We start from the raw sequence: 23,202 nt of genomic DNA on the forward strand, positions 1-23,202 counted from the left end.
GTTAAGACAGCACCATTTGTTAAAGATGTTTTCTTTTTTTCTATTGAATGGTTTTGGCTTCTTTGTCAAAAATCAAGTGTCTATAGGTGTGTGGGTTTATTTCTTGGTCTTCAATTCTATTCCATTGATCAACCTGTCTGTTTGATATCAACACAATGCGCCTAGTGCTATAAACTTTCCTCTTAGCACTACATTAATTGTGTCTGATAAATTTAGGTATGCTGTGCCTTATTTTTATTGAATTCTAGAAAGTCTTTAATTTCTTTATTTCTTCCCTGATCCAGGCATCATTGAGTAGAGAGTTATTCAGTTTCCACGAGTGAGTAGGCTTTCTGTTGTTTCTATTGTTGTTTTGTGTCCAATTATATAGTCAGTTTTGGGCAAGGTTTTGTGAATTGCAGAGAAGAAGATATATCTTGTTGTTGTTTTGGGGGTGCAATACTCTGTATATATTTATTAAACCTATTTGGTTCATGACTTTCTTAGTTTCATTGTGTCTCTCTTTAGTTTCTGTTTCAATGACATGCCCATTGGTGAGAGTTGGGTGCAGGTCTCCCACTGTTATTGTGAGGGGTTCAATGTGTGTTTTGAGATTTAGTAAAGTTTCCTTTATGAACATGGGTACCCTTGCATTTGGGACATAGATGTTCAAAATTGAGGCTTCATCTTGGTGCATTTTTCTTTGGTAAGTATAAAGTATCCTTCCCCATCTCTTTTGATACTTTTGGTAAAAAGTCTACTTTATTGGGTATTAGAATAGCTACAGTAGCTTGTTTCTTGGAACCATTTACTTGGAAAAGTTTTTTCAAGCCCTTTATGCTGAGGTAGTGTCCATCTTTGTTGCTGAAATGTGTTTATTGTAAGCAGCAGATATTGGATCCTATTTATGTATCCAGTCTGTTATTTTTGTGGTTGGATGCGGTATTATGTGAGTGTGATTCTCTTCTTCTGTGTTTGTTGTGACATAATTAATTTATTGTGCTTTCTTGGTTGTGGTTACCCTCCTAGTGTTGGAGCTTTGCTTGTAGTATCCTCTGAAAGGGTATATTAGTAGAAAAATAGTGTTTAAATTAGTTTTATTTCATGGAACATATTGGTTTCTCCTTCTATGCTGATTGAGAATTTTGCTGGGTATAGTTGTGTGGGCTGGCATATAGAGTGGAAGACAGCTGTACAGAATCTTCTGGTTTTTAGAGTTTCTGTTAAGAAGTCAGGTGCAATTATGATAGTTTTGCCTTTATATGTTACTTGGACTTTTCCCTTACAGCTTTAATATTCTTATTCATTCTGTAATTTAGTGTTCCGATTATTATTTGGTGGGAGGCTTTTCTTTTCTGGTCCAATCTACTTGGTGTTTTGTAGACTTTTTGTACATTTTCTACATAAATGGTCACCTCTTTCTTTAGGTTAGGAAAGTTTTCTTCTATGATTTTTGTGAAGAAGATGTTTTCTGGTTCTTTGAACAGAAAATCTTCACCTTTTCCATTCCTATTATTCTTTTTTTTTTTTCCTTTTTTTTCCATTTTTTATTAGGTATTTAACTCATTTACATTTCCAATGCTATACCAAAAGTCCCCCATATCCACCCACCCCCACTCCCCTGCCCACCCACTCCCCATTTTTGGCCCTGGTGTTCCCCTGTACTGGGGCATATAAAGTTTGCAAGTCCAATGGGCCTCTCTTTCCAGTGATGGCCGACTAGGCCATCTTTTGATATATATGCAGCTAGAGTCAAGAGCTCCGGGGTACTGGTTAGTTCATAATGTTGTTCCACCTATAGGGTTGCAGATCCCTTTAGCTCCTTGGCTACTTTCTCTAGCTCCTCCATTGGGAGCCCTATGATCCATCCATTAGCTGACTGTGAGCATCCACTTCTGTGTTTGCTAGGCCCCGGCATAGTCTCACAAGAGACAGCTACATCTGGGTCCTTTCAATAAAATCTTGCTAGTGTATGCAATGGTGTCAGCGTTTGGATGCTGATTATGGGGTGGATCCCTGGATATGGCAGTCTCTACATGGTCCATCCTTTCATCTCAGCTCCAAACTTTGTCTCTGTAACTCCTTCCATGGGTGTTTTGTTCCCAAATCTAAGGAGGGGCATAGTGTCCACAATTCAGTCTTCATTCTTCTTGAGTTTCATGTGTTTAGCAAATTATATCTTATATCTTGGGTATCCTAGGTTTGGGGCTAATATCCACTTATCAGTGAATACATATTGTGTGAGTTTCTTTGTGAATGTGTTACCTCACTCAGGATGATGCCCTCCAGGTCCATCCATTTGGCTAGGAATTTCATAAATTCATTCTTTTTAATAGCTGAGTAGTACTCCATTGTGTAGATGTACCACATTTTCTGTATCCATTCCTCTGTTGAGGGGCATCTAGGTTCTTTCCAGCTTCTGGCTATTATAAATAAGGCTGCTATGAACATAGTGGAGCATGTGTCCTTCTTACCTGTTGGGGCATCTTCTGGATATATGCCCAGGAGAGGTATTGCTGGATCCTCCGGTAGTACTATGTCCAGTTTTCTGAGGAACCGCCAGACTGATTGCCAGAGTGGTTGTACAAGCCTGCACTCCCACCAACAATGGAGGAGTGTTCCTCTTTCTCCACATCCACGCCAGCATCTGCTGTCACCTGAATTTTTGATCTTACCATTCTGACTGGTGTGAGGTGGAATCTCAGGGTTGTTTTGATTTGCATTTCCCTGATGATTAAGGATGTTGAACATTTTTTCAAGTGCTTCTCTGCCATTCGGTATTCCTCAGGTGAGAATTCTTTGTTCAGTTCTGAGCCCCATTTTTTAATGGGGTTATTTGATTTTCTGAAGTCCACCTTCTTGAGTTCTTTATATATGTTGGATATTAGTCCCCTATCTGATTTAGGATAGGTAAAGATCCTTTCCCAATCTGTTGGTGGTCTTTTTGTCTTATTGACGGTGTCTTTTGCCTTGCAGAAACTTTGGAGTTTCATTAGGTCCCATTTGTCAATTCTCGATCTTACAGCACAAGCCATTGCTGTTCTGTTCAGGAATTTTTCCCCTGTGCCCATATCTTCAAGGCTTTTCCCCACTTTCTCCTCTATAAGTTTCAGTGTCTCTGGTTTTATGTGAAGTTCCTTGATCCACTTAGATTTGACCTTAGTACAAGGAGATAAGTATGGATCGATTCGCATTCTTCTACACGATAACAACCAGTTGTGCCAGCACCAATTGTTGAAAATGCTGTCTTTCTTCCACTGGATGGTTTTAGCTCCCTTGTCGAAGATCAAGTGACCATAGGTGTGTGGGTTCATTTCTGGGTCTTCAATTCTATTCCATTGGTCTACTTGTCTGTCTCTATACCAGTACCATGCAGTTTTTATCACAATTGCTCTGTAGTAAAGCTTTAGGTCTGGCATGGTGATTCCGCCAGAAGTTCTTTTATCCTTGAGAAGACTTTTTGCTATCCTAGGTTTTTTGTTATTCCAGACAAATTTGCAAATTGCTCCTTCCAATTCGTTGAAGAATTGAGTTGGAATTTTGATGGGGATTGCATTGAATCTGTAGATTGCTTTTTGCAAGATAGCCATTTTTACAATGTTGACCCTGCCAATCCATGAGCATGGGAGATCTTTCCATCTTCTGAGGTCTTCCTTAATTTCTTTCTTCAGAGATTTGAAGTTTTTATCATACAGATCTTTCACTTCCTTAGTTAGAGTCACGACAAGATATTTTATATTATTTGTGACTATTGAGAAGGGTGTTGTTTCCCTAATTTCTTTCTCAGCCTGTTTATTCTTTGTATAGAGAAAGGCCATTGACTTGTTTGAGTTTATTTTATATCCAGCTACTTCACCGAAGCTGTTTATCAGGTTTAGGAGTTCTCTGGTAGAATTTTTAGGGTCACTTACATATACTATCATATCATCTGCAAAAAGTGATATTTTGACTTCCTCTTTTCCAATTTGTATCCCCTTGATCTCCTTTTGTTGTCGAATTGCTCTGGCTAATACTTCAAGTACTATGTTGAAAAGGTAGGGAGAAAGTGGGCAGCCTTGTCTAGTCCCTGATTTTAGTGGGATTGCTTCCAGCTTCTCTCCATTTACTTTGATGTTGGCTACTGGTTTGCTGTAGATTGCTTTTATCATGTTTAGGTATGGGCCTTGAATTCCTGATCTTTCCAAAACTTTTATCATAAATGGGTGTTGGATCTTGTCAAATGCTTTTTCTGCATCTAAGGAGATGATCATGTGGTTTTTGTCTTTGAGTTTGTTTATATAATGGATTACATTGATGGATTTTCGTATATTAAACCATCCCTGCATCCCTGGAATAAAACCTACTTGGTCAGGATGGATGATTGCTTTAATGTGTTCTTGGATTCGGTTAGCGAGAATTTTATTGAGGATTTTTGCATCGATATTCATAAGAGAAATTGGTCTGAAGTTCTCTATCTTTGTTGGATCTTTCTGTGGTTTAGGTATCAGAGTAATAGTGGCTTCATAAAATGAGTTGCGTAGAGTACCTTCTACTTCTATTTTGTGAAATAGTTTGTGCAGAATTGGAATTAGATCTTCTTTGAAGGTCTGATAGAACTCTGCACTAAACCCATCTGGTCCTGGGCTTTTTTTGGTTGGGAGACTATTAATAACTGCTTCTATTTCTTTAGGTGATATGGGACTGTTTAGATGGTCAACTTGATCCTGATTCAACTTTGGTACCTGGTATCTGTCCAGAAATTTGTCCATTTCGTCCAGGTTTTCCAGTTTTGTTGAGTATAGCCTTTTGTAGAAGGATCTGATGGTGTTTTGGATTTCTTCAGGATCTGTTGTTATGTCTCCCTTTTCATTTCTGATTTTGTTAATTAGGATTTTGTCCCTGTGCCCTTTAGTGAGTCTAGCTAAGGGTTTATCTATCTTGTTGATTTTCTCAAAGAACCAACTCCTCGTTTGGTTAATTCTTTGAATAGTTCTTCTTGTTTCCACTTGGTTGATTTCACCCCTGAGTTTGATTATTTCCTGCCGTCTACTCCTCTTGGGTGAATTTGCTTCCTTTTTTTCTAGGGCTTTTAGATGTGTTGTCAAGCTGCTAGTATGTGCTGTCTCCCGTTTCTTCTTGGAGGCACTCAGAGCTATGAGTTTCCCTCTTAGAAATGCTTTCATTGTGTCCCATAGGTTTGGGTACGTTGTGGCTTCATTTTCATTAAATTCTAAAAAGTCTTTAATTTCTTTCTTTATTCCTTCCTTGACCAAGGTATCATTGAGAAGAGTGTTATTCAGTTTCCACGTGAATGTTGGCTTTCCATTATTTATGTTGTTATTGAAGATCAGTCTTAGGCCATGGTGGTCTGATAGGATACATGGGACAATTTCAATATTTTTGTATCTATTGAGGCCTGTTTTGTGACCAATTATATGGTCAATTTTGGAGAAGGTCCCGTGAGGTGCTGAGAAGAAGCTATATCCTTTTGTTTTAGGATAAAATGTTCTGTAGATATCTGTCAGATCCATTTGTTTCATAACTTCTGTTAGTTTCACTGTGTCCCTGTTTAGTTTCTGTTTCCACGATCTGTCCTTTGAAGAAAGTGGTGTGTTGAAGTCTCCCACTATTATTGTGTGAGGTGCAATGTATGCTTTGAGCTTTACTAAAGTGTCTCTAATGAATGTGGCTGCCCTTGCATTTGGTGCGTAGATATTCAGAATTGAGAGTTCCTCTTGGAGGATTTTACCTTTGATGAGTATGAAGTGTCCCTCCTTGTCTTTTTTGATAACTTTGGGTTGGAAGTCGATTTTATCCGATATTAAAATGGCTACTCCAGCTTGTTTCTTCAGTCCATTTGCTTGGAAAATTGTTTTCCAGCCTTTCACTCTGAGGTAGTGTCTGTCTTTTTCCCTGAGATGGGTTTCCTGTAAGCAGCAGAATGTTGGGTCCTGTTTGTGTAGCCAGTCTGTTAGTCTATGTCTTTTTATTGGGGAATTGAGTCCATTGATATTAAGAGATATTAAGGAAAAGTAATTGTTGCTCCCTTTTATTTTTGTTGTTAGAGTTGGCATTCTGTTCTTGTGGCTGTCTTCTTTTTGGTTTGTTGAATGATTACTTTCTTGGTTGTTCTAGGGCGTGATTTCCATCCTTGTATTGCTTCTTTTCTGTTATTATCCTTTGAAGGGCTGGATTCGTGGAAAGATATTGTGTGAATTTGGTTTTGTCGTGGAATACTTTGGTTTCTCCATCTATGGTAATTGAGAGTTTGGCCGGGTATAGTAGCCTGGGCTGGCATTTGTGTTCTCTTAGTGTCTGTATAACATCTGTCCAGGCTCTTCTGGCTTTCATAGTCTCTGGTGAAAAGTCTGGTGTAATTCTGGTAGGCCTTCCTTTATATGTTACTTGACCTTTCTCCCTTACTGCTTTTAATATTCTATCTTTATTTAGTGCATTTGTTGTTCTCATTATTATGTGTCGGGAGGAATTTCTTTTCTGGTCCAGTCTATTTGGAGTTCTGTAGGCTTCTTGTATGATCATGGGCATCTCTTTTTTTATGTTTGGGAAGTTTTCTTCTATTATTTTGTTGAAGATATTAGCTGGCCCTTTAAGTTGAAAATCTTCATTCTCATCAATTCCTATTATCCGTAGGTTTGGTCTTCTCATTGTGTCCTGGATTACCTGGATGTTTTGAGTTAGGATCCTTTTGCATTTTGTATTTTCTTTGACTGTTGTGTCGATGTTCTCTATGGAATCTTCTGCACCTGAGATTCTCTCTTCCATTTCTTGTATTTTGTTGCTGATGCTCGCATCTATGGTTCCAGATCTCTTTCCTAGGGTTTCTATCTCCAGCGTTGCCTCGCTTTGGGTTTTCTTTATTGTGTCTACTTCCCCTTTTAGTTCTAGTATGGTTTTGTTCATTTCCATCACCTGTTTGGATGTGTTTTCCTGTTTTTCTTTAATGATTTCTACCTCTTTGGCTGTGTTTTCCTGCTTTTCTTTAAGGGCCTGTAACTCTTTAGCAGTGCTCTCCTGTAATTCTTTAAGTGACTTATGAAAGTCCTTCTTGATGTCCTCTATCATCATCATGAGAAATGTTTTTAAATCTGGGTCTAGATTTTCGGTTGTGTTGGGGTGCCCAGGACTAGGTGGGGTGGGAGTGCTGCGTTCTGATGATGGTGAGTGGTCTTGATTTCTGTTAGTAGGATTCTTACGTTTGCCTTTCGCCATCTGGTAATCTCTGAAGCTAGCTGTTTTAGTTGTCACTGTTAAGAGCTTGTTCTTCAGGTGACTCTGTTAGCCTCTATGAGCAGACCTGGAGGGTAGCACTCTCCTTAGTTTCAGTGGGCAGAGTATTCTCTGCAGGCAAGCTCTCTTCTTGCAAGGCAGGTACCCAGATATCTGGTGTTCGAACCAGACTCCTGGCAGAAGTTGTGTTCCACTCACTAGAGGTCTTAGGATCACGTGTGGAATCCTGTGTGGGCCCTTGCGGGTGTCAGGCGACTCAGCTGGCAAGGTAGCCCGGGGCTCGAGTGGAGCGGAAGGGGTTTGTGCCCCAGATCAAGCCCAGGTAGCCTGCTTCCCTATGTACCGCAGTCTCAAGTTCCCCGCGATTGGATTGGGGCAGGCGCTGTGTTCCACTCATCAGAGGTCTTAGGGTCCCGTGGGGAGTCCCGTGTGGGCCCTTGCGGGTGTTGGGCAAGACTCTGCTGGCAAGGTAGCCCGGGGCTCGAGTCTCCAGTCGAGCGGAAGGGACTTGTCCATTCCTATTATTCTTATGTTTGGTCTTTTCATTGTGTCCCAAATTTTCTGGATTTTGTTGGGTTTGGAAATTTTTACCCTTGACATTTTCTTTGACTTGTATATTAATGTCTTCTATGGTACCTTCTATGCCGGAGATTCTCTTTTATAACTCTTGTATTTTGTTGGTAGTGCTTGTGTCTGTAGTTTCTGTTCTATTTCCTGGGTTTTCCATCACCAGGTTTTATTATTGTTTCTCTTTCCATTTTTAGGTCTGGGGACTTTTGTCCATTTCATTTACCTGTTGGATTGTATTTTCCAGTATTTCTTTTTTTAAATATTTTTATTAGGTATTTTCCTCATTTACACTTCCAATGCTATCCCAAAAGTCCCCCATACCCTCCCACCCACTTGCTACCCACCCACTTCCACTTTTTGGCCCTGGTGTTCCCCTGTACTGAGCATATAAAGTTTCCAATGGGCCTCTCTTTCCAGTGATGGCCGACTAGGCCATCTTTTGATATATATGCAGCTAGGGTCAAGAGCTCCGGGGTACTGGTTAGTTCATAATGTTGTTGCACCTACAGAGTTGCAGATCTCTTTAGCTCCTTGGGTACTTTCTCTAGCTCCTCCATTGGGGGCCCTGTGATCCATCCAATAGCTGACTGTGAGCATCCACTTCTGTGTTTGCTAGGCCCCGGCATAGTCTCACAAGAGACAGCTATATCTGGGTCCTTTCAGCAAAATCTTGCTAGTGTATGCAATGGTGTCCGTGTTTGGAAGCTGATTATGGGATGGATCCCTGGATATGGCAGTCTCTAGATGGTCCATCCTTTCGTCACAGCTCCAAACTTTGTCTCTGTAACTCCTTCCATGGGTGTTTTGTTCCCAATTCTAAGAAGGGGCAAAGTGTCCACACTTTGGTATTCGTTCTTCTTGAGTTTCATGTGTTTAGCAAATTTTTCCAGTATTTCTTTAAGGATTTTTTTAAAATTTTATTTTGGTTTCCTTTTTAACGGTTCTACCTGTTTGACTGTGCGTCCCTGTATTTGTTTGAGGGAATTATTTATATACTTTTTAAAGGTTTTTATCATCTTTATGGGGCTGGATTGCAGACCAGATTCTTGCTTTCCATGTCTGTTAGTTTCTCCAGGGCTTGCTGTAGTAGAAAAGTTGGGTTCTGATGGTGACAAATAGCATTGATTTCTGTTGATTATGTTCTTGTGTTTGCCTTTCACATTCTGGTTGTCTCTGGTGGTATTTGGCTTTGGTGTCCTGGATTGGAGCAGGCCTCACAGGACATGGGAAATTCTCTGTCTCTGGTTAGAGCAGGCCTTCTGGAAGACAGGCAAAACTGGGTTGGTGGCAGTGCCAACCTGCCCTAAATGCAGTTGGAGGTACAGACCAGAAGAGAGATAGGGGTCCAGCAGGGCAGGAGAGATCCCATATCTGCTGAGCTCTGTGGGATCACAGCTGGTGTATGGGTTGGGACAGGGGTCTCAACCTTGGTTATAGAAATCCTCCTCATGTTTGCCCTCTTCTTACTGAACTATGAATCCCATGGTGAATCATCTTATAGTATTCCACTAACTTATCTTTTGCAGTATTTTTAAAGATTGTTTTATTTTTAAATTTAATTTTATTAGTTTTTTTTAACTTGTTCTCTTTTCATTCTGTGCTCTACCCCCTCTCCATCACCTCCTTCTAGAAACCTTCCCCCATCATCCCTCCCCATTCCCTCTGAAGAGTTGGAGGAACCACTGTGTATCTCTACCTCCTGGTACTCTGTGAGGTTATACACTTCCTCACCCACTGAGGCCAGACAAGTATGCATATAGGCAGGTCCATTATGTGCATATAGATCTCATAGGATATTTGAAGGCTTAGAACTGGAGTTTGATATGGCTGTGTTGGCCTTCTTGTTGCTGAAAATTGAACCTGGATCGTCTAAAAGAGCAGCAAGTGCAGTAGTTAAGTGCTCTTAACCAGAGAAATCTTTTCAGCTACCACCATTAAAGTATTAGCTTGTGGTCATTTTACCTTAAGGTTCAACAGGAATGTTGGCTTTAAGTTTTCTTTTTCTTTTTCTTTTTCGATATTTTCTTCATTTACATTTGAAATGCTATCCCAAAAGTCCTCTATACACTCCCCACACCCAGCTCCCGAACCCACCCACTAAACGCTTCCTGGCCCTGGCATTCCCCTATACAGGGGAATCATATAATCTTCACAGGACCAAGGGCTTCTCCTTCCAATGATGGCGACTAGGCCATCTTCTGCTTCATATGCAACTAGAGACACGAGCTCTGGGGGCACTGGTTAGTTCATATCGTTGTTCCTCCTATAGTATTGCAGACCCCTTCAGCTTCTTGGGTACTTTCTCAAGCTCCTCCATTGGGAGCCCTGTGTTCAATCCAATAGCTGACTGTGAGCATCCACTTCTGTATTTGCCAGGCACTGGCATAGCCTCATGACAGAGCTATGTCAGGGTCATTTCAGCAAAATCTTCTGGCATATGCAATCGTGTCTGGGTTTGGTGGTAGTTTATGAGATTGATCCCCGGGTGGGGCAGTCTCTGGATGGTTCTTCCTTCTGTCTCAGCTCTGAACTTTATCTCTGTAACTCCTTCCATAGGTCTTTTGTTCCCCATTCTAAGAAGGAGTGGCATATTTACACTTTGGTCTTCCTTCTTCTTAAGTTTCATGTGTTTTGCAAATTGTATCTTCGGTATTCTAATTTTCTGGGTTAATATCCCCTTATCAGTGAGTGCATATCATGTTTGTTCTTTTGTGATTGGGTTGCCTCACTCAGGATGATATCCTCCATATCCATCCATTTGCCTAAGAATTTCATAAATTTATTGTTTTTAATAGCTGAGTAGTACTCCATTGTCCAAATGTACCACATTTTCTGTATCCATTCCTCTGTTGAGGGACATCTGCGTTAGTCCAGCTTCTGGCTATTATAAATAAGACTGCATGAACATAGTGGAACATGTGCCCTTATTATAAGTTGCAACATCTTCTGGGTATAAGCCCAGGAGAGGTATTACGGGATCTTCCAATAATACTGTGTCCAATTTTCTTTTTTTTAATATATTTTTTATTACGTATTTTCCTCAGTTACATTTCCAATGCTATCCCAAAAGTCCCCCATACCCTCCCCCCCCCCACTCCCCTACCCACCCATTCCCACTTTTTGGCCCTGGTGTTCCCCTGTAATGGGGCATATAAAGTTTGCATGTCCAAGGGCCTCTCTTTCCAGTGATGGCTTACTAGGCCATCTTTTGATACATATGCAGCTAGAGTCAAGAGCTCCGGGGTACTGGTTAGTTCATAATGTTGTTGCACCTACAGGGTTTCAGATCTCTTTAGCTCCTTGGGTACTTTCTCTAGCTCCTCCATTGGGGGCCCTGTGATCCATCCAATAGCTGACTGTGAGCATCCACTTATGTTTTTGCTAGGCCCCGGCCTAGTCTCACAAGAGACAGCTATATCAGGGTCCTTTCAGCAAACGCTTGCTAGTGTATGCAATGGTGTCATTGTTTGGAGGCTAATTATGTGATGGATCCCTGGATATGGCAGTCTCTAGATGGTCCATCCTTTCGTCACAGCTCCAAACTTTGTCTCTGTAACTCCTTCCATGGGTGATTGCTTCCAATTCTAAGAAGGGGCAAAGTGTCCACACTTTGGTCTTTGTTCTTCTTCAGTTTCATGTGTTTTACAAATTGTCTCTTATATCTCGGGTATACTAAGTTTCTGGGCTAATTTTCTAAAGAACCACCAGGCTGATTTCCAGAGTGGTTGTACCAGCTTGCAATCCCAAGAACAATGGAGTGTTCCTCTTTCACCACATTCTTGAAAGCATCTGCTGTCACCTGACTTTTTGATCTTAGCTATTCTGACTGGTGTGATGTGGAATCTCAGGATTGTTTTGATTTGCACTTCTCTGATGATTAAGGATGTTGAACATTTTTTCAGGTACTTCTCAGCCATTCAGTATTCCTCAGTAGAGAATTCTTTGTTTAGCTCTGTACCCCAGTTTTTAATGGGGTTATTTGATTTTCCGGAGTCCAGCTTCTTGAGTTCTTTGTATATATTGGATATTAGTCCCCTATCAGATTTAGGATTGGGAAAAAAAAACCTTTCCCAATCTGTTTGTAGCCTTTTTTGTCTAATTGACAGTGTATTTTTGCCTTACAGAAGCTTTGCAATTTTATGAGATCACATTTGTCAATTCTTGATCTTAACAGCACAAGCCATTGCTGTTCTATTCAGGAATTTTTCCCCTGTGCCCATATCTTTGAGGTTTTTTTCCCCCATTTTCTCCTCTATAAGTTTTAGTGTCTCTGGTTTTATGTGGAGTTCCTTGATCCACATAGATTTGAGCTCTGTACAAGGAGATAAGAATGGATCAATTTGCATTCTTGTACATGATGACCACTAGTGAAGCGAGCACCATTTGTGGAAAATGCTGTCTTTTTTCCAATGGATGGTTTTAGCTCCTTTGTCAAGATCAAGTGACCATAGGTGTGTGGGTTCATTTCTGGGTCTTCAATTCTATTCCATTTATCTACCTGTCTGTCGTTGTACGAGTACCATGCAGTATGTATTACAGTTGCTTTGTAGTACAGCTTGAAGTCAGGCATGGTGATTCCACCAGAGGATCCGTTATTGATGAGAATAATAGTTTTTGCTATCCTAGGTCTTTTTCTTACTCCAAATGAATTTTCTTTTCTTTTCTTTTCTTTTCTTTTCTTTTCTTTTCTTTTCTTTTCTTTTCTTTTCTTTTGTATTCTTTCCTCTTCTTTTCTTTTTTTTTTGTGAGTAAATTTTTTTTCAGATGAATTTTCAAATTGCCCTTTCTTTTTTTTTTAATTTCTTTTATTAGGTATTTGCCTCATTTACATTTTCAATGCTATCCCGAAGGTCCCCCATATCCACCCCCAACAATCCCCTACCCACCCACTCCCCCTTTTTGGCCCTGGCGTTCCCCTGTACTGGGGCATATAAAGTTGGCAAGTCCAATGGGCCTCTCTGTGTAGTGATGGCCGACTAGGCCATCTTTTGATACATATGCAGCTAGAGACAAGAGCTCCGGGGTACTGGTTAGTTCATATTGTTGTTCCACCTATAGGGTTGCAGTTCCCTTTAGCTCCTTGGGTAATATCTCTAGCTCCTGCATTGGGGCCCGTGTGACCCATCCAATAGCTGACTGTGATCATCCACTTCTGTATTTGCTAGGCCCCAGCATAGTCTCACAAGAGAGAGCTATATCTGGGTCCTTTCAGCAAAATTTTGCTAGTGTGTGCAATGGTGTCAGCGTTTGGAAGCTGATTATGGGATGGATCCCTGCATATGGCAATCATTAGATGGTCCATCTTTTTGTCACAGCTCCAAATTTTGTCTCTGTAACTCCTTCCATGGGTGTTTTGTTCCCATTTCTAGGAAGGGGTAAAGTGTCCACACTTTGGTCTTCCATATTCTTGAATTTCATGCATTTAGCAAGTTGTATCTTATATCTTGGGTATCCTAAGTTTCTGGGCTAATATCCACTTATCAGTGAGTACATATTGTGTGAGTTCCTTTGTGATTGGGTTACCTCACTCAGGATGATGCCCTCCAGGTCCAACCATTTGTCTAGGAATTTCATACATTCATTTTTTAATAGCTGAGTAGTATTCCATTGTGTAAATGTACCACATTTTCTGTATCCATTCCTCTGTTGAGGGGCATCTGGGTTCTTTCCAGCTTCTGGCTATTATAAACAAGGCTGCTATGAACATAGTGGAGCATGTGTCCTTCTTACCAGTTGGAATATCTTCTGGATATATACCCAGGAGAGATATTGCTGGATCCTCCGGTAGTACTGTGTCCAATTTTCTGAGGAACCGCCAGACTGATTTCCAGAGTGGTTGTACAAGCTTGCAATCCCACCAACAATGGAGGAGTGTTCTCCTTTCTCCACATCCTCGCCAGCATCTGCTGTCACCTGAGTTTTTGATCTTAGCCATTCTGACTGGAGTGAAGTGGAATCTCAGGGTTGTTTTGATTTGCATTTCCCTGATGATTAAGGATGTTGAACATTTTTTCTGGTGCTTCTCAGCCATTCGGTATTCCTCAGTGAGAATTCTTTGTTCAGCTCTGAGCCCCATCTTCTAATGAGGTTATTTGATTTTCTGGAGTCCACCTTCTTGAGTTCTTTATATATATTGGATATTAGTCCCCTATCCGATTTGGGATAGGTAAAGATCCTTTCCCAATCTGTTGGTGGCCCTTTTGTCTTATTGACAGTGTCTTTTGCTTTGCAGAAGCTTTGCAATTTTATGAGGTCCCATTTATTGATTCTCGATCTTACAGCACAAGCCATTGCTATTCTATTCAGGAATTTTTCCCCTGTACCCATGTCTTCGAGGCTTTTCCCTACTTTCTCCTCTATAAGTTTCAGTGTCTCTGGTTTTATGTGGAGTTCCTTAATCCACTTAGATTTGACCTTAGTACAAGGAGATAGAAATGGATCAATTCGCATTCTTCTACATGATAACCGCCAGTTGTGCCAGCACCATTTATTGAAAATGTTGTCTTTTTCCACTGGATGGGTTTAGCTCCCTTATCAAAGATCAAGTGACCATAGGTGTGTGGGTTCATCTCTGGGTCTTCAATTCTGTTCCATTGGTCTACTTGTCTGTCACTATACCAGTACCATGCAGTTTTGATCACAATTGCTCTGTAGTACAGTTTTAGGTCCGGCATGGTGATTCCACCAGAGGTTCTTTTATCCTTGAAAAGAGTTTTTGCTATCCTAGGTTTTTTGCTATTCCAGATGAATCTGCCGATCGCCCTTTCTAATTCGTTGAAGAATAATCTAACTCTGTGAAAAATCGAGTTGGAATTTTGATGGGGATTGCAATGAATCTGAAGATTGCTTTTGTCAAGATAGTCATTTTGACTATATTAATCGGGCCAATCCATGAGCATGGGAGATCTTTCCATTTTCTGAGGTCTTCTTCAATTTGTTTGTTTCAGAGACTGAATTTCTTATCATATAGATCTTTCACTTCCTTAGAGTCACACCAAGGTATTTTATATTATTTGTGATTATTGTGAAAAGTGTTGTTTCCCTAATTTCTTTCTCAGCCTGTTTATCTTTTGTGTAGAGGAAGGCCACTGATTTGTTTGAGATAATTTTATATCAAGCTATTTCACTGGAGTTGTTTATCAGGTTTAGGAGTTCTCTGGTGGAATTTTTAGGGTCACTTATATATACTATCATGTCATTGGCAAATAGTGATATTTTGAATTCTTCCTTTCCAATTTGTATCCCCTTGAACTCCTTTTTTTTTTTTTTTTTTTTTTTTTTTGGTCTAATTGCTCTGGCTAGAACATCAAGTTCTATATTGAATAGGTAGGGAGAAAGTGGGCAGCCTTGTCTACTCCCTAATTTTAGGGGGATTGCTTCAAGTTTCTCTACATTGATTTTGATATTGGCTACTGGTTTGCTGTATATTGCTTTTATTATGTTTAGGTATGGGCCTTGAATTCCTGATCTTTCCAAGACTTTTATCATGAAGGGGTGTTGGATTTTGTCAAGTGCTTTCTCAGCATCTAATGAGATGATCATGTAGGCTTTGACTTTGAGTCTGTATAACAGTGGATTACATTGATGGATTTCCATATATTAAACCATCCCTGCATCCTTGGGATGAAGCCTACTTGATCATGATGGATGATCATTTTGATGTGTTTTTTGATTCGGTTTGAGAGTGTTTTATTGAATATTTTTGCATTGATATTCACAAGGGAAATTGGTCTGAAGTTCTCTTTCTTTGTTGGGTCTTTATGTGGTTTAGGTATCAGAGTAATTGTGGCTCCATAGAATGAATTGGGTAGAGTACCTTATGTTTCTATTTTGTTGAATAATTTGAGAAGAATTGGAATTAGGTCTTCTTTGAAGGTCTGATAGAACTCTACACTAAACCCATCTGGTCCTGGGCTTTTTTTTGATTGAGAGACTATTAATGACTGCTTCTATTTCTTTAGGGGAAATGAGACTGTTTAGATCGTTAATCTGATCCTGATTTAACTTTGATACCTGGTATATGTCTAGGAAATTGTCCATTTTGTCCAGATATTCTAGTTTTGTTGAGTATAGCCCTTTGTAGTAGGATCTGATGATGTTTTGGATTTCCTCAGGTTCTGTTGTTATGTCTCCATTTTCATTTCTGATTTTGTTAATTAGGATCCTGTCCCTTTGCCCTCTAGTTAATCTGGCTAAGGATTTATCTATCTTGTTGATCTTTTCAAAGAACCAGCTCCTGGTTTGGTTGATTCTTTGTATAGTTCTTTTTGTTTCCACTTGGTTGATTTCAGCCCTAAATTTGATTATAACCTGCCTTCTACTCCTTTTGGGTGAATTTGCTTCCTTTTGTTCTAGAGCTTTTAGGTGCTATGTCAAGCTGATAGTGTATGCTCTCTCCTTTTTTTTGGTGGTACTCAGAGCTACGAGTTTTGCACTTAGAAATGCATTCATTGTGTCTCATAAGTTTGGGTATGTTGTGGCTTCATTTTTATTAAACTCTAAAATGTCTTTAATTTCTTTTTTATTTCTTCCTTGACCAAGGTATCAATTGAGTAGAATGTTGCTCAGCTACCACGTGAATGTTGGCTTTCTATTATTTATGTTGTTATTGAGGATCAGCCTTAGTCCGTTGTGATCTGATATGATGCATGGGATAATTTCAATATTTTTCTATCTTTTTTTTGTTTGTTTTTTGAGACAGGGTTTCTCTGTATAGCCCTGGCTGTCCTGGAACTCACTTTGTAGACCAGGCTGGCCTCGAACTCAGAAATCCTCCTGCCTCTGCCTCCCAAGTGCTGGGATTAAAGTCGTGTGCCACCAATATTTTTCTATCTTTTGAGGCCTATTTTGTGACCAATTATATGGTCAGTTTTGGAGAAGGTACCATGAGGTTTTGAGAAGAAGGTCTATCCTTTTGTTTTAGTGTAAAATGTTCTGTAGATATTTGTTAAGTCCATTTCTTTCATAACTTCTGTTAGTTTCACTGTGTCTCTGTCTACTTTCTGTTTCCAGGATCTGTCCATTAATGAGTGGGGTGTTGAAGTCTCCCACTATTATTGTGTGAGATGCAATGTGTGCTTTGAGCTTTACTAGAGTCCCCTTAATGAATGTGGATGCCCTTGCCTTTGGAGCATAGATATTCAGAATTGAGAGTTCTTCTTGAAACTTTATCTTTGATAAAGGCCTGCCTTTATATGTTACTTGACCTTTTCCACTTACTGCTTTTAATATTCTATTTAATATTCCACCTTTGATGACTATGAAGTGCCACCCTTGTCTTTTTTGATAACTTTAGGTTGGAACTCAATTTTATTCTATATTAGAATAGGTACTCCAGCTTGTTTCTTCAGACCATTTGCTTGGAAAATTGTTTTCCAGTTTTTACTCTGATGTAGTGTCTGTCTTTTCCCTGAGGTGGGTTTCCTGAATTCAGAAAATGTTTGATCATGTTTATGTAGCTAGTCTGGTAGACTATGTCTTTTCATTGGGGAATTGAGTCCATTGATATTAAGAGATATTAAGGAAAAGTAATTGTTGCTTCCTGTTACTTTTGTTGTTAGAGTTGGCATTCTGTTCTTGTGGCTATCTCCTTTTAGGTTTGTTGAAGGATTACTTTCTTGCTTTTTCTGGGGCATAATTTCCCTCCTTGTGTTGGAGTTTTCCATTTATTGTCCTTTGAAGATCTGGATTCATGGAAAGATATTGTGTGAATTTGGTTTTGTCATGGAATACTTTGGTTTCTCCATCTATGGTAATTGAGAGTTTTGCTGGGTATAGTAGCCTCAGCTGGCATTTGTGTTCTCTTAGGGTCTATATAATATCTGTCCAGGATCTTATGGCTTTCATAGTCTCTGGTGAGAAGTCTGGTGTACTTCTAATAGGACTGCCTTTATATGTTACTTGACCTTTTTCCTTACTGATTTTAATATTCTATCTTTATTTGGTGCACTTGTTCTGATTACTATGTGTCTGGAGGAATTTCTTTTCTGATCCAAATTATTTTGAGTTCTGTAGGCTTCTTGTATGCTCATGGGCATCTCTTTCTTTGGGTTAGGGAACTTTCCTTCTATAATTTTGTTGGAGCTATTTGCTGGCCCTTTAAGTTGAAAATCTTCATTCTCATCTATACCTATAATCCTTAGGTTTGGTCTTCTCATTGTGTCCTGGATTTCCTGGATCTTTTGCCTTAGGATCTTTTTGGATTTTGTATTTTCTTTGATTGTTGTGTCTATGTTTTCTATGGAATCTTCTGCACTTGATATTTTCTCTTCCATCTCTTGTATTCTCTTCCTGATGCTCACATCTATGGTGTCCGATTTCTTTCCTAGGATTTCTATCTCCAGAGTTGTCTCCCTTTGGGTTTTCTTTATTGTTTCTACTTCCACTTTTAGATCTTGGATGGTTTTGTTCAATTCCATCATCTGTTTGGTTGTGTTTTCCTGTAATCCTTTAAGGGATTTCTGTGTTTCCTCTCTAAGGACTTCTACCTGTTTAGCAGTGTTCTCCTGTATTTCCTTAAGTGAGTTATAAATGCCCTTCTTAAAATCCTCTACCAGCATCATCAGATATGATTTTAAATCTGAATCTTACTTTTCAGGTGTGTTGGGGTATCCAGGACTCACTGTGGTGGGTATTTTGGGTTCTGATGATGCTGAGTGGCCTTGGTTTCTGTTAGTATGATTCTTACGTTTGCCTTTGCCATCTGGTAATCTCTGGTGTTAGATGTTCTAGCTGTCTCTGGCTTGAGCCTGTTCCTTCTGTGACTTGGTTAGCCTCTGTCAGCCCTCATGGGAGTCCAACTCTCTCCTGAGTCCCAGTGGTTAGAGCACTCCCTGCAGGCAAGCTCTCCTGTTGCAGGGAAGGTGCACAGAGGTCTGGAGCTCAGATCTGCCTCCTGTCTGAAGATGAAGGCGCGGAAGGGACCCTGACCAAGAACCTCTGTTGCTTCTATGGCCCAAGCACTCTTCCTGAGGGTACTGGTCTCTGAGAGACCAGGGTATAAGATGGTACTCTCACCTGAGTCCTGGAGTTAAAACCTTCTCTGAAGGCCGACTCTCTTCAGTGATCCTGGGTGTGCTAGGGTGCCTGCAGGGTGGAGAGTCCTCTGGGGACCGTGGAACCATTTGACTAGTTCATGCCCAAGATGGCCTGGGGCTGATGATGTCTGGAAAGAACCCCAGCCACTGGTCAGGTGGGTTTCCTGTGTCCCTGTTCCTGCGTACACAGGCCACTCCTGGTTGTTTTGGAACAGATGTTGCATTCCACTCACCAGTGATCCTAAGATTCTGGGTGTGGGAGGGTGCCTGTGGTGTGGAGAGTGGACTATCCACTGAGTTTGAGCCCAAGGTGGCGTGGGGCTGGCTCTAACTGAAACACATGTTTTCTCCTTATGATCTGTCTTTATTGGTTTGGTATCAGGATAACACTGGCTGGTAGAATGTGTTTAGAAGTAATCCCTCTGCTTCATTTTTGGGGACTAGTTTGGTGAGAGTTGCTGTTAACTCCTCCTTACCCGTTTTGTAAAATTCATCATTGCCACAGCCACGGGTCCTGTGCATTTCTCTGACAGGTATTCTAAAATAATATTATACCCCTTAACAAAATGGTTATGCATTTCTTAGTTATAAGAGAGAAATTATTATCTAAACTTATTAGCATTGAAAATATTGTTACAGTAATAAAATAATTTCATACTTATATATTATTTTACCTGAAAAAAATGTTTGCAGAAAAATGTGTGAAATTTGACACATTCGTATAGTCAAAATGATTTTAAAAGAGTTATGTTCACATGGCTTCCAGTTTCACCAACATGACATATAAAAAGTTATTTATCTTTTATTTTTAGACATTGCAGCTGTAGAACAGTGGATGATAAAGATCACAATGCATGAAGGATTAAACATTTATGATACTGAGGGGACCTTATTGGATCTTGTTCGAGGTAAATATCAACATATAAGGTAGAAGAATGTCATTCACATACTCTTTTAACACACTTTGATGATTAACTCATAGTGCCAAGTCCCAGAGGCCAGGACCATTGCTTTTATATATAATGTATAATGTATATTTGAAAATATATTCAAATTATAAATATATTTGAATCTCTGGGATGAGTTTTATTTGAGTAATATTTTACTGTGCTAGTGATCTGTTTTCTAGTACTTTAAAAAAGGTGTTTATTTTTATTTTCTGTGTGTGATTGTGTTGTGTACATATATGCAAGTGTACCATGTAGGGAGCTCAAACCAAAGAGGTTTTTGTTCTGGGGGCCAGCCTTGGCAGGCCTGCTTTCTTCTTCTTGGTTCCTCTAGAGGCAGCAGAGGGAGAAGAGTTTCAACAGGGGTAAGACTTTGTCTTATAAGATATGAGGATAAGACTTTGAGTTATGAGATATTTAGGGTTGCTGTATAATAATACAAAATTTACTTATCTAGGTCTAAGTTGCTTTGCTACTATAGCTATCTTCTGTGCTCCTCTCTGTTCCTCTGAGGCCAGAAACTACAGTCTCTGGCATTTAGCACCTCATCCTCAAACAGCAAGAGACAAAGTAGCCTTTGTTCTAACTCTGCAGGAATGGCACAGCTCTAACTTTCAGCCTGCTGCTGAAGTTGCAGGAAGGAAAGGGGACACTTTGAAAAGCGATTTTAGTGTATATTTCTAAGTTGTCAAATGTTTCCTATAAATGTTCTCTAATAAAAAAGGGCAGTCGCCATCTTGGTTCCGGGACTCAGCAGAACTTAGGAAATTAGTCTGAACAGGTTAGAGGGTGCGCCAGAGAACCTGACAGCTTCTGGGACGGGCAGAAGCACAGAGCCGCTGAGGCAGCAGCCTGGGCGGGCCGCAGACAACCGGCCACCATCCGGACCAGAGGACAGGTGTCCGCCTGGCTTGGGAGGCGACCTCAGCCTCAGCAGCAGCGGTCGCCATCTGGGTTCCGGGACTCCGCGGGACCTAGGAAATTAGTCTGAACAGGTTAGAGGGTGCACCAGAGAACCGGACAGCTTCTGGGACGGGCGGAAGCACAGAGCCGCTGAGGCAGCAGCCGGGGCGGGCCGCAGATAACCGGCCACCATCCGGACCAGAGGACAGGTGTCCGCCTGGCTTGGGAGGCGACCTCAGCCTCAGCAGCAGCGGTCGCCATCTTGGTTCCGGGACTCAGCAGAATTTAGGAAATTAGTCTGAACAGGTTAGAGGGTGTGCCAGAGAACCGGACAGCTTCTGGAACGGGCAGAAGCACAGAGCCGCTGAGGCAGCAGCCTGGGCGGGCCGCAGATAACCGGCCACCATCCGGACCAGAGGACAGGTGTCCGCCTGGCTCGGGAGACGGCCTCGGCCTCAGGAGCAGCGGTCACCATCTTGGTTCCAGGACTCCCTGGAACTTAGGATTTTAGTCTGCACAGGTGAGAGTCTGCACCACAGAAGCTGACAGCTTCTGGGAACTGCCAAAGCAACACAGCTTCTGAGAGAGGCCCTGTTTTGGGCCTTCTTCTTCGACCAGGAGGAGGTCCAAAAACAAGATATCTGCACACCTTCCCTGTAAGAGAGCTTGCCAGCAGAGAGTGCTCTGAGCACTGAAACTCAGAGGAGAGAATCTGTCTCCCAGGTCTGCTGAGAGACGGTAACAGAATCACCAGAAGAACAATCTCTAAACAGAGTCAACTATAACTACTAACTCCAGAGATTACCAGATGGCGAAAGGTAAACGGAGGAATCCTACTAACAGGAACCAAGACCACTCACCATCATCAGAACCCAGTACTCCCACTTCGCCCAGTCCAGGGCACCCCAACACACCCGAAAACCTAGACCTAGATTTAAAAGCATATCTCATGATGATGGTAGAGGACATCAAGAAGGACTTTAATAAATCACTTAAAGAAATACAGGAGAACACTGCTAAAGAGTTACAAGTCCTTAAAGAAAAACAGGAAAACACAATCAAACAGGTAGAAGTCCTTACAGAAAAAGAGGAAAAAACATACAAACAGGTGATGGAAATGAACAAAACCATACTAGACCTAAAAAGGGAAGTAGAAACAATAAAGAAAACTCAAAGTGAGGCAACACTGGAGATAGAAACCCTAGGAAAGAAATCTGGAACCATAGATTTGAGCATCAGCAACAGAATACAAGAGATGGAAGAGAGAATCTCAGGTGCAGAAGATTCCATAGAGAACATCGGCACAACAATCAAAGAAAATGGAAAATGCAAAAAGATCCTAACTCAAAATATCCAGGAAATCCAGGACACAATGAGAAGACCAAACCTACGGATAATAGGAGTGGATGAGAATGAAGATTTTCAACTTAAAGGGCCAGCAAACATCTTCAACAAAATTATTGAAGAAAACTTCCCAAATATAAAGAAAGAGATACCTATGAACATACAAGAAGCCTACAGAACTCCAAATAGACTGGACCAGAAAAGAAATTCCTCCCGACACATAATAATCAGAACAACAAATGCACTAAATAAAGATAGAATACTAAAAGCGGTAAGGGAAAAAGGTCAAGTAACATACAAAGGCAAGCCTATCAGAATTACACCAGATTTTTCACCAGAGACTATGAAAGCCAGAAGAGCCTGGACAGATGTTATACAGACACTAAAAGAACACAAATTCCAGCCCAGGCTACTATACCCTGCCAAACTCTCAATTACCATAGATGGAGAAACCAAAGTATTCCACGACAAAACCAAATTCTCACATTATCTCTCCACGAATCCAGCCCTTCAAAGGGTAATAACAGAAAAAAACCAATACAAGAACGGGAACAATGCCCTAGAAAAAACAAGAAGGTAATCCCTCAACAAACCTAAAAGAAGACAGCCACAAGAACAGAATGCCAACTTTAACAACAAAAATAACAGGAAGCAACAATTACTTTTCCTTAATATCTCTTAACATCAATGGTCTCAACTCCCCAATAAAAAGACATAGACTAACAAACTGGCTACACAAACAAGACCCAACATTTTGCTGTTTACAGGAGACACATCTCAGAGAAAAAGATAGACACTACCTCAGAATAAAAGGCTGGAAAACAATTTTCCAAGCAAATGGTATGAAGAAACAAGCTGGAGTAGCCATCCTAATATCTGATAAGATTGACTTCCAACCCAAAGTCATCAAAAAAGACAAGGAGGGGCACTTTGTTCTCATCAAAGGTAAAATCCTCCAAGAGGAACTCTCAATTCTGAATATCTATGCGCCAAATACAAGGGCAGCCACATTCATTAAAGAAACTTTAGTAAAGCTCAAAGCACACATTGCACCTCACACAATAATAGTGGGAGACTTCAACACACCACTTTCACCAATGGACAGATCATGGAAACAGAAACTAAACAGGGACACACTGAAACTAACAGAAGTGATGAAACAAATGGATCTGACAGATATCTACAGAACATTTTAT

General features: G+C 40.5%; 1 protein-coding gene across 2 annotated transcripts in view; it reads left to right on the forward strand.

The window, feature by feature from the left end:
• Catsperb (cation channel sperm associated auxiliary subunit beta) overlaps positions 1 to 23,202 on the forward strand; it is a 221,365-nt gene that overhangs the window by 21,757 nt on the left and 176,406 nt on the right. For both annotated transcript variants that reach the window (XM_006515929.1, NM_173023.2), the window contains exon 6: positions 19,625 to 19,720. In XM_006515929.1, the coding sequence (XP_006515992.1) occupies positions 19,625 to 19,720 (96 nt within the window). The remainder of the gene's footprint in view (positions 1 to 19,624; positions 19,721 to 23,202) is intronic.

Source organism: Mus musculus, chromosome 12 (genome assembly GCF_000001635.26).
Source record: "Mus musculus strain C57BL/6J chromosome 12, GRCm38.p6 C57BL/6J".
Lineage (NCBI taxonomy): Eukaryota > Metazoa > Chordata > Mammalia > Rodentia > Muridae > Mus > Mus musculus.